General features: G+C 38.3%; 1 protein-coding gene across 1 annotated transcript; it reads left to right on the top strand.

The window, feature by feature from the left end:
* The first annotated feature begins 1,041 nt into the window (after positions 1 to 1,041).
* On the top strand, positions 1,042 to 5,463 carry LOC142098540 (gamma-crystallin M2-like). The gene is made up of 2 exons (XM_075181376.1): positions 1,042 to 1,290; positions 5,188 to 5,463. Exons 1-2 carry the CDS (start codon positions 1,042 to 1,044, stop codon positions 5,461 to 5,463), a joined length of 525 nt encoding a protein of 174 aa, XP_075037477.1.
* Positions 5,464 to 12,637: the final 7,174 nt, after the last annotated feature.

Here is a 12,637-nt window from a genome sequence, read left to right as displayed (position 1 = left end):
CTTGTAAGACTTAGCAGCTTTACCTTAAGAGCTGTGGGAGATAGTCACCAACAAATAAACAAATGTAATTATATATGTATATATATATATATATATATATATATATATATATATATATATATATACATACATATATATATATATATATATATATATATATATATATTCAGATAGATAGATAGATAGATAGATAGATAGATATACACACAAGTTTGGAGATAACATCATACTTTTTATCTCCAGAAACAATATCTACTATATGGAGTGTATAATTCTTGATATGTAATATAATACAATATTACAATATTATAATACAATAATATTATAATTATAATACAATATTATACAGTAAAGCTTGAGAACTTAAAAGACAAATTGATTATCCTCCCTTTCTCCCTTACTTCTTTTTTTTCAGTTTCTTTCCTCTTTAAAAATGTGAAACTTAGTATTTGCCTCTAGTCTGACTGCTCAGTTCATGCCCCAAACAGACAAATTTATCCAATATTTCCACCTGTTTGCGTGATGAATTTTAAACTGGTCCTATCATCTGGTGCCCGGGTTGAGTGGGATGGTTGGTACACATGTGGTCAGCATCACCTAAACCTATTCAGTTCACCAATGAAAGTATCACTTGAACTCCAGTTTTCTCAGGTTTTCCAGTTGTGTTCTTTTCCTTTTTTATACAGAAAGGGCAAAGGATCAGCTGTTTCTATGTTATTATAAAACCAATTTTGAAGCTGAATAGGTGATAATTCACATAATTCCAGGGGCAACCATCATTGGTCCTAAAAGGAACAAGTCATTACCAGGCTTAGGAATTTTCCAATCAGGGATAGTACCAGCTTGTTGCAATCACATTATGCTCAGCCATACATTTTGAAGTAGTGTCCATGTTTACGCAATAGAAAACTCAAAATGGGATTCTTTTGGGATGGCAAATGACCAAAATTGAGTCTGCACCATGCAAATTTTGCAAGTGTTTTGACCCCACAATAAGAGACCCACTCTGTTTGTGTTTTGTCTTATGATTTTTAATGGCAGATGCAGATAATCTTTTATGAGGAGAAGGACTTCCAGGGGCCTTATTATGAGTGCAGCAATGACTGCCCTAATTTAAGCTTTTACATCAGTCGATGTAAATCTATTCAAGTCATAAAAGGATGCTGGATGATTTATGAACATACCAACTACAGAGGATATCAGTATTTCATAAAAAGAGGAGACTATCCAAATTTCCAACAATGGATGGGATTTAATGATTCTGTCAAATCCTGTTTAGCAATTTCACAAGTAAGTACGCTCACTTCTGACAGTATGGTGGGGAAATTTAAATATAGATAATATTGTACTTCGTGTTGTTTGTAATTTTGCCTTCGCCCTTATCCCCTCACTGACCTATCCTTTGTGTCTTTTTTAGTGTTTCATAAACCCTGCATATATACTTTATATACTGTTAACAATTTGTAAAATATTTTAATAAAAGTTGTTTGGTATGGAAAAACACACAAAACAACAAAAAAAACAATAATAATAATAATAATAATAATAATAATAATAATAATAATAATAAAATATGACTATTACTACTACTACTACTACTACTACTACTTAATAATAATAATAATAATCAGGGCCACCATAAGAGGGGTACAGCGGGGGTGAAGGAACTGGGGGGCAGAGAGGGCAGTTGCCCATCCCCCATAACTTCTGCAGGGTGGGTAAAGACTGTGCTGTGAACCCCCCCCCGCCCCCAGTCATAGTATCTGTTCTAAACTAGTGAAACTTTTTTTAAATTATAGATTGTCTTAGTATAATTACCAAATGTTCTGTAATATAGAATGCCTAAGTGTTCCATTCATAAACATTTAATAAATATCCTGTATTGATGATGAACAACTATTTACTATACTTTTACCCTGCATTTCATATGGTGTATCTTGTAACAAACATGAGATATAGCAATGTGAATTTATAGCTCATACCATAACCAGTGAGGCAGTGACTATAGATTTAAAAGTACTCCCAATAAAATAAGATTAGGCTGTCAAAGAGATCTGAATAAAAACTAGGTTAATGACTATGAAAAATGTAAATTTTTAATATGAACTATTTATTTTATCTATCTTTCTAACAGCTATTATAAAGCAAAAATATGTGATTTTAACACAAAAAAATAGGGATTTTAGAGGGGGAAAAATCGGGATCCAAAACCAAAACACGAAGTTAGTCCAGATCCAAAACCAAAACCTAATCCAGAATACGATCAGAATACGAGGGTCAGTGAACATCTCTAGTTAATATTAATAATAAAATTTATTTCATAATGTATAAATAAATATTTAGTAAAATAAACAATGAAACTGGAGTTGGCCAACCCCTGAAACACTGACAATAATTAACATAAGATTAGAAGTCTTTGCATATCTACAGTCACTATTACAACTGTCGTAAAACGAGATACCAAAAAAAGGGGCTCCAAGCCCTATAGTAGTGCTTTGCCTCCCCCCCATGAAAATCTTTGTTCCTACTCCCCCGGGGTATAGGAAGGCACATGTGTACTGGTTAGGGGCCCTGTCGGTGGCAGATTGAGCATAGGTCTTTTTTTTAATTATGGCTTTTTTAAACTATTTTTTTTCTTCTTTGCTGAGATGGCAGAGGGGCACATCAGCTGTCCGCAGTCATTTAGGCAGGCCCTGGCAGTGATAAATTTGTGAAAGGCAAGCTGTCATTGCAGAGTGGAAGATGAGCTCTCAGTCTTGCGAGAGGAGGTAATATTTGTCTCGCAAGACTAACAACTTCCCAGCTGCTCACACTACAAATTCCACGCCGATGGACATCTGCAAAAATGTGCCCCAGCTTTCAGCAATACAGTCTGCACAGCTACGTACAGTGATGGAATCAAATATAATTTTAAACAGGATATAATATTGTGGGCTTTAAATCAATTTTTTCTTACCTTTCTTCTGCTACCTACATTCACAGTGGATTTGTCAAGTCATCCGTAGCTCCAGAATTAAGTTATGGAACTTCTCTATACAGTTAAATCTATGCAAGTTAAAAGCATACATGCAATACAGATTTGACATGTGCCATAAGTAGGGCTCCATGGAGTCCTCCTCAAGTTCTGGTAACTAAAGAGCAAAATTTAGTAGACTGCACCAAGGTATATTTATGCATAGATATTGCTTTTTTCTGGTGCATTGAGGGGAACCTTACAAGAATACATGTACCTGGCCTCTTTTGGACTGACTATCACAAATTAACACCATGCCCTGAATGCTTGTGGCTGGCTTGCTTACATTGCTGTATTTGTGTGCACTGGTTTGTTGTAATGTAACTGTGATCCAAGGGAACGGGCTGTCAGGACTGACCAGGAGACCTGCCATCTGTAGACAGTGTTCTGTTTTGTTCTTCCCAATAATTTATTGTGGCCCTTGTTCGGAGTGGGTCCCTGGGTTTGAAGATATAGTCTAGTCTATGTTGGACCCGGGTGACATGGGGTAATTAATTCTAAGTGTGTATGGGGGAAGGAGACCTTGGGGCTATAATGGTTGTTATTGTTAATGGGTGGAGTGTTATTTGTAATATGTAGGATATATATTAATGGCGGTCCCTGGTCTGGTGTCAATACTAGTAAAACCTTTACCAGAGTGAGTGCGATATACAGGATCTGTCTCTCTCCCTCTCAGTAGCTGTGTTCATCACCAGACCAACCTCTTTCTCTCTCTCTCTCTCATAAAGGGCATGTGTGAAGGTCAAAGGCATGTATGGGGCATGTGGTGAGGTGTGATAGCATTTAGGGAGGTCCGGTGCATGTAACAGGAATGTGGTGTGGTCTGTGGAGCATAGTGGTGCTCTGGGTTCATAAATCCATGCTACACCTCTGCATTAATTGGATGAAGGAGGAGGTTTAGATGGTTAAGGAGAAAAGTGTGTGTGTCTGTGGGGGAAAATTTGCCAGTTTAATTTGTACCGTACTGATTATAATAATAATAATAATAATAATAATAATAATAATAACAATAATAATAATAATTATTATTATTATTATCCTTTATTTGTTAGGCGCCACAAGGTGTCCGCAGCGCCGTACATAGTACAAACAGTAAACCATACAGGGTTAAACAGTACAGAACAGTAAACACAAAGTACCAGTGCTTCAGAAACTCCGGGACAGACAAATGGAGTAAGGACGGAGCAGAAGAACAGGTGTGGAGACACGAGGGAAGAAGTGCCCTGCTCAAACAAGCTTACATCCTAAGGGAGGGTGGACGAAACAGACACAAGAGGGAGCGGTGATACCAGGGGAGAGAGGGAAGAGCGAGCAGAGTAGGTGAGGGGTTAGGTGGATGTTTGGTAGGCTTTAAGGAACAGGTGAGTTTTAAGTGCTCGTTTGAAGGAGCACAGCTTGTGAGCGAGACGGATGGAGCGAGGGAGGTCATTCCAGTGTAGGGGGCAGCTCAGGAGAAGTCTTGGATTCTGGAGTGGGAAGTGGTAATGAGAGTGGAAGAGAGGCGACGGTCAGTGGCAGAGCGCAGGAATCGGGCAGGAGTGTGAATGGTGAGGAGGTCGCAGATGTAGGGGACAGTAGACTGGGAGAGAACTTTGTAAATGGTGGTAAGGAGTTTGAAGAGGATTCTGTAGGGGATGGGGAGCCAGTGTAGGGCAAGGCAGAGAGGGGAAGCAGAGGAGGAGCGGCGTGAGAGAAAGATGAGTCGAGCAGCCGCATTGAGTACAGAGCGGAGGGGGGCGAGATGAGAGAGGGGGAGGCCAGTGAGGAGAAGGTTGCAGTAGTCGAGGCGGGAGATGATGAGTGTGTGGATGATGGTTTTGGTGGCGTCTTGTGAGAGGAATAATAATAACTATTATAGTTTCCCTTTTAGCGTAAGCTAGAGATTTGCCTCCAAAGTCACACAGAGGGTCCTTCTGATCATTATTTCACAGTGCTGGTGAACTGATGAACTAATGTCTATTATGATGACATAGATACATTAAAATAAGTGTGCATTTAACAAAATAACTCTTGGTACTCCTGTTTTATGTAACATTTCTAAACACTGGTAGCATTTATTATACACATATAAAAATTGACCAGGATAGACTATGTAGTAAAGGTTATGCTTTGGTTTGTGAGCATAATAATTTCCGTCTAGAAATGTTATCCACATTCTGTTTCTACCATTGCAGTACAAAGGATCTTACAGATTGAGGCTTTATGAAAGAAATAATTTTGGAGGCAAAATGCTGGAAGCCATGGATGATTGTCCTTCAGTCTGTGATCGTTTTAACCACAATGACATCCAATCCTGCAATGTGTTTGATGGCTACTGGATTTTCTATGAGATGCCCAATTATAAAGGGCGACAATATTACCTAAGACCTGGGGAATACAGAAGATTTACTGACTGGGGTGCACTGAATGCAAGGGTTGGCTCCTTCAAGCAAATTACAGAGTTCTCTTAGGTTCATTAAATAAAATGATGGTGAAAAATATATGGACTTTTTCAATACTTTGTAAAATAACTACATATTTACACCTAACTTATCTTCCCAATTTGCTAATTCACTTTAAACTACCCTATCTTGATTTATTTATTTTAATCATGACCCCAACAGAATTGGTTAAAAATAACATCATACATCAGGTCACTGATAACTTCAAATGTTAATTTTCCTACAGTTAATACTTGTGATGATACTGTTAGGTGAAAAATGTTATCAGATATACAAGAAATTGAGCACTCATGTTTTGTAACATTGTTATTTTTGTATAATTTTATTAAAAACTAGAGAATTGTAACATGTATGACCAGCTTAAATTTCTACTACTTCATGGCTGCATGGCATTACCACCTTAATAGCTTGATATATTTTCAAATGTATCTGATGTGACTGTTGCATATTGAACACATTTTTCTTTTATTTCTTAGGCCACATACGTCAATTTTATACCGTGTTTTATGACTTTCATGGCTTCCTTTTTGTTGCAGAGTTGAATAAAATATTTGATTTTATGGGAATTATATAAGAGAAAACATTTGCCTTATCCATGATTCTATGCACTTCTCCAAGTAATGCTTACTTGAGATATTTGGATTATAATTCTCTTACAGCTAATACTGTAAGTAGTAGTGTTATATAGGTCTAGTAGTGGATAACATGTAAGCTGCAATCAGAACTACATAACAGATTTAATTGTGTTGATGTCAGTGGAGATCCAATCTTGTCTTCTTTTGCAGGACCCTCCACATCTGAAGGAATCCCAGTGATATCATAATGACATCACCAAGTTTCCAAAAAACCTCCCTGCACTTATTACAGAAGTACTTATGCAACTTCTCACATTGGACACTGTGCTCACACTAAGAGCATATTATTCAGATGATCAAATGGTCAGGAGCTGATTGCCTGGGTCTGTAAGTGGCTCTGCATGCTCCAGCGTGACATAGTTATACAACTACTGACTAGAACTAGTTAGAGCTAAGTGCTTTTCAAGGAATTAGAAGGTTGCCACCATCTAAATACATGGGAAATGTTGAAAATGGTTTTCTATTGTGCACTCAATCAGATCAGACCACACCAATCTGACCAAAGAAAAAGCATTTAGTTGTCTACACATGTTCGCTGAAATACCTTCGTGTATAGCTTCTTTCATATCTTGGTATTCAACATCAATTGTTTCTTGTTTGATAACAGGTGTTACATTAGTGGTATCAGTGGTATCTAAACAGCCCTTCTCACCATTAATTCTTCGTTCTGACAAAAAATAATCTATGTTACAAATCAGGCGTTTGCATTGCTTCGTGTGAAACTAGAATGAAATACATAAAGTCCTTCAAACAGGTACACTACACGTGCTACTTACTTTTTTAATGTCGTCCAGTACTTTTACCACCATCTCCACCTCTCTTGTGCTCATTGGCTTTGCTCTTTGCTCTTCTTGAGCATCTCCATCCCCCACCTTAACTTTTTCAAAAATTTTTGGCCCTTCCAGCACCATCTTTAACTCTGTCTCCGTCTCCATTGCTGCAACTCCCACTAACACCTTCTCCTCACCCGCCATCTTCTCACGTTCCTGGGTGCCGGGCAGGCTCCTCTATCATTTTATACACTCAGACATGGGCGTTCGTTTCTGCTGTGGACCAATCAGCGTTGATGACCGCAGAGAATGTGGCATTGTGGGTGATGCCTATTTGTGTATAATAACCTCGTGTATGGCGATTTTGGGCTATAATTTTAACTCGTACAGGACCATTACATATGAAGGGATTTTATTATTATGGAAAAATTAATGCATTGTACAAGGTAAATATTTTTTCTAAATGTTATGTATGGTAATAAACTTCTATTTTATAGGAATGAATGAAGAGACAGTGTGGTCTTTTCTTTTTATGCAGTTTTGGGTGTTAACTATAGTGAAAGCTCTGTCCCTTTATGCTAATGTATTTGGTATATCGTTACATACCCCACATATGTTACTTCAGTGTGCACAAAAGTAAAATCATTGCTCACGACAGCATAGCTGTAAAAAGTTATTATTGGGGCGGCTGCTCTTTACTTTATCATCTGAAACAAGGCTAGTGTGTATGCAGTCCATGGACCAAGCGATTGGACCATCGATCGGATGTAAAATTGATCGGCATAAAAAGTTGGCGGGTATACAATACAGCATTTTCCAACCAATGTGTTATCTACAACAATTGTATAAACGACTGAAAAAAAAGTCATGATCAGCTTACTAAAATTCAAGCATTAACATAAATTCTGTGGGTCTGATTTATCAAGGCACGATTACTGAGCGTAAGATATGAAACACACAAATTTAGGCTTTGTGCACTCCTGAATTCATCATGGCATGGATCTCAAGATACTTGTCCTGTTGAAATCGGATGTAGGTCTGCTGTGCTCTACTACACACAACGCTTCGGGATATGTCCAATACCTATGTGGATTATGAATTCGGAAGAAAAATGCACAAAAAAAAAAATATTGAATTAATGTCACCTGTTTATAATATAGCCATTAATGATAAAAATGTTTTGTTTGTTTTTCCCCCATGAAATACATTTATTAGGATGCTGTTAATGTCTACTAAGCATAAAATACATTTATACAGTTGCTCGTGATTACAAACACATGTTCTAACTTGCATACAAGCAGGAGCAGATTGGCAATAGGCCTAAGCGGGAAGTTTCCAGGTAGGACGGTGCCTTAACGAGGCTGCTCTCCTGTATCACTTTTTCTTGCGGGGGGGGGTGGGGGAGTCGCGGGGGGGGGGGGTGCGCGGAAGCGGCCGAGGGTTGGGAGGACAAAAGAATTGGTGGCCAGAGGAAATCGTAGGGCTGCTTGTTGCTATCTGAGTGCTCAGACAGGAAGTGTTCACTTTGCTTCCTGTCTGATGTGAGGAGCAAGGAGTGACGCTGAGTGAGTGTGATATAGACAGTATCAGGAACTTGCAATATGCTAACAGTAGCTGTATTGCTCAGTAATATATAAGGCAGGAGAAGTACCTAGTATTATGCCACAAATAGCTTTAATTAATGGCCTGTAATACACCACCACTAGGAGTAATGCCTAATTAAACATCATCAGTAGAAAACTTTACAGATAAGTAAAATGCCAATACTATTAGTAATGACAAATATTCTCAGGTAGTAACAATGCACAATAAAGTGCCAGCAATGCAGAGTAATAAGCCACCAGTAACATTATCCATATTATACTTCTGCCACCTCCTCCTGCCTCTCACTCTCAGTTAAGCATCTTAAGTATTTTGGCATGGCCCCAGTGGCACTTAGTGTCTCATGTCACTTGACATGATGTGAGGGTCATATTGTCACTTGGATACTACAGGCCCATATCAAGCATCTGCCCAAATGATGAGGGATAATTAAAACCGCTCAAGTAGAACTACTACTACCTCTTCCCTTTCCCACCTCCAGTCACTTAGGAGAAGGAGGTAAAAAATAAATTTTTGTGCTGAAGCACTCATTGTCTTCATGTCTCAGGCCACAGGGTGAGCACAAAGGTGCTGAATGTGACCCGCTGGCCACTGACTGGGTTCTAGTGAATTTGCTGCAATAGTTTACAGCTCAGTTGTGCAAATAGCACCAATTTATTAAATAATCAATTTAATGTCTGTCGTTCACAGACATTTGCTAAAATGAAGATCATATTCCACATATTAAATAACTGAGCAATCAAATTCATTCAATTCATCCGAAATGTTTTATGGTCAAAAATGAGGCTGGGCTTACCTATTTGGTACCATGGCTAATTTTTTAATATATATTTTTTTGCTGGAATGTTGATTGTTGTAATGCTATTGAGATGTCAAGCTATAGAAATCTTCTCCTGTCTCCACTTTAAGATCATTTTAAGATAACTTTATCAGGGACAATGTAAGATTGTAGCAGCTTAGTCTAGGTACTGCAGGGGGCTGCACATGCAAAACTATAAGGAGGGGGCTGCTAGAATGTGTGAGGGAAAGGGGGGCTGCAATAATGTGTGAGGGAAAAGGAAGGCTGCTATAATGTGTGAAGAGGGGGGTATGTTGCTATAATGTGTGAGGGAATGGAGCGTTCTTAATCTAATGTGTGATATGGGGGAAGGGAGGGGGGCTGTCTTAATAGTACTTGGGAGGGAGGTAGGCTATTAATTTAATGTGGGGCTGAGTTTGAGGAGGAGGGTTATTTACTAAATGTTAATATGAATTATTTAATGCCGGGGATGGTTGTTAGAAATAGTAATATTAAACGTAAATGTTTTTCATTTCTTGCTGGGGTTGGTTAGAGCAAAATAGGTCTATTTATTAAATGTGAGTATTATTATTTTAATGTTTGGGCTGGAAAGAGGCCTAATTATTAAATGTGGGCGCTATTGATTTAATGCCGGGGCTGGATGGCGTTTTCGAAATTTCATGTACCCATTATTTTTTCCAAATAGGGGCTCCAGCATTCCAGGATCCAGACAAACAGCAACTGAGCTAAAGACACCAGCAGCCACAGGTGGTGAAAGTGACAAGAACAGGTAGGAGAGAGCAGTCTGCCATTTCTTGTGTATTATTCCAGCTCTGGTGATACTTTAGTGGTTCTTGCTTTGATTCTATTGCCTGCCTTCTACCATTCTCAGATCACTTTGTTGTACACATGACCAGCCCCCAATTGCACTGACAATATCATTAATCCTTCCTCCTTTGTACTTAGTATATCACGAGCAAACCCTTGGAATAGCTCTCCTCTTTACTTATGCCATTGTCTGGCAACCCTCCCTACACTGTTAATTCAAACACTCCCAATCACAGCTCACATTTAGGGCTCATACACAATAGTTACAAAAGAAGTGATTTCTTGCAGATGTTTTTTCACCTTTGTGTTGATCGAACCTGGACAGCCATTTATTAAAAGGATTATTTTTAATGCATTTTTGAAACACACAGTACACATATTTATATATTATGTATAGAGAGAGATTGGTAGTTTGCATTTCATGACGTCAGGGAAAGATGCAACTGTGCTTTAGGTGCTCAAATGCTGCTCTGGCAGACTGATCAAATACGATGGTGCAAACATGTTTCAAAATAGTTACACTTATTAAACAAAGTCAGATATGTTTCTATGAAGGGACTTTTGAAAGCATGTGTTAGTAGGCAACTAAACAAGTTGGAGCACAGAGGCATAAACCAGTCGCAGATAATGTAAAAGATGTAAAAGGATTCATGTATTTTTATAGCACAGGACTGGCAGCTTTTGCCCTGCATTGCTTTAGAGATCACCCACTGTGTATTAAGTCATGACATCTAAGGTTTCCTAAATGTTACTACAACCAAATTCCAGTAGTACTAAATCCCGCCTACTTTTGTGTTGGCCCCACCTACAGTTGATTTGGTCCCGCTCACATGAGGCCACTTCAATAATTTTTTCCAGGGCCACTTTAAGTTCCCAATCTGCCCCTGCATACAAGACTGTCATTACTACTGATCAGAACATAGACTAGCCCTTTAGCTGGAGCAAGAGATATGACAGAAAACAAATAATTTTGAAATGGCCAAAGTTGGATTCGGATGTGGCTGTGTGCACTAGAGTTTGGGCACCCTACTGTAAATTGACGATGGCAAAGCACCCCTTCCCAGCTGTGTTCACTCCCCAAAATCATAGACTGTAGTAAGTGTCCTTTGGGCTCGGAGACGGAGCAGACAGGGCTGCGTTCATGGATGTATCTCTCTGTTATGGACATGCGCAGAGTGATTTTCTGTATGATGCGCTCAAAATCAGTAGATGCATGCCTTGATGAATCAGGCCCTGTATATCATTCCAACAATAACAGATGTCAAAGTATTTGCTTTGAATTTGCATAGCAGGACAACTGGTTCTTGTATGACTTTGTTTCCTGGCATTGTATGTTTTCCTGTATACACTATTGATTGTTTCATTCTGTGCCTCCTGCCCCTTCTGCTTTTACTTGTCCTTTCTTCCTCTAACCTGTGTACATATCAGGGGGATTATTTGCTCTTGCTGTGTTAAACAATTATTGTACAAAGAGTTGTGGTTATTCTGTTGTGTTGCACTAGGGTACTTTAAATAAAACTCAATAATTATTGGCATACTCTAAAATAGTTCCTGTGAGTAAATTCTAATAAAAAAACACACACAAATATATAGCAAAAAAGTGTATAAGGTAGAAATGTCTTAATAAAATATGAATATAATACAGTAATACACCTTCAAAGGTTATGCCACAATACTACTTTAAAGAAAATAATGTTAGTAAATAATATTGGCAATTGCAACCTTCAGTGAGCCTTATATGGATTTGCATTGTAAAACCACTATCCTAATTTGCAAGCAAATCAGATTATTTGTGAGTTATTCTGCTACTTGTTTGATATATACATATACATATACATAAATAGGAGAATTTTGTTCACAATATAGCCATTTTGGGATAAGCTCACCTGCCAACTTTAAGGCATCTCCTGTAGTTGAGTCCCTAGCAAGTTTAGCAGCAAATGTACTCAGTGTGTCACAATTAAAATCTTCACTGAGCCTCCATTTTCCAAAGCATGCAGCACCTGAAGGGAGTGGTCCAACTCCCAAAAAACAAACAAGAATTTGTGATAAAGAAGAAGTTGAGCTTCTTCTTTTATAAATTGTTATGCACGTTTTGTCGCTATCCAATAACGATTGTCGAATCTCGATTTGTGTTTCCAACGCACAAATATTTATTCTCAAAAAGTAGCAGAATAATTCAAGCGAAATAATAATAAGTACAGCCGTTACTTATCGCAGGTGTTCTGGATCCAGTGAACAGTCATTCAGGTCTGAAGTCTGTGGTCAATGTGACTGAACACTAGATGAAAGCTACTGCTTATATGCAAACAGATATACAGTAAAACAATGCAGATGGTATGGCTTGCTTCTATTGGTCCAGGCTTCAGGAAGGTCCAGGGGGTTGCAGATCATAGGCTAGTTTAAACTAAAGAATCCAAAGGTGGGGGTCATCTCTCTAGGGGATGTGCTCCTTTCTTCCCGCCAAGACCCCAATTACAACTAGTTTATTAGCATTTTATAGTCAGCATCATATTAAAGGTTTATTCCCTAACATCAATAACTAGAGTATGCAATGTGCGATCTCTTCG

This window comes from Mixophyes fleayi, chromosome 7, assembly GCF_038048845.1.
Source record: "Mixophyes fleayi isolate aMixFle1 chromosome 7, aMixFle1.hap1, whole genome shotgun sequence".
In the NCBI taxonomy this organism is placed as follows: domain Eukaryota; kingdom Metazoa; phylum Chordata; class Amphibia; order Anura; family Limnodynastidae; genus Mixophyes; species Mixophyes fleayi.
Note: the sequence above shows the minus strand (reverse complement) of the source record. Positions and strands in the feature narration are given on the sequence as shown.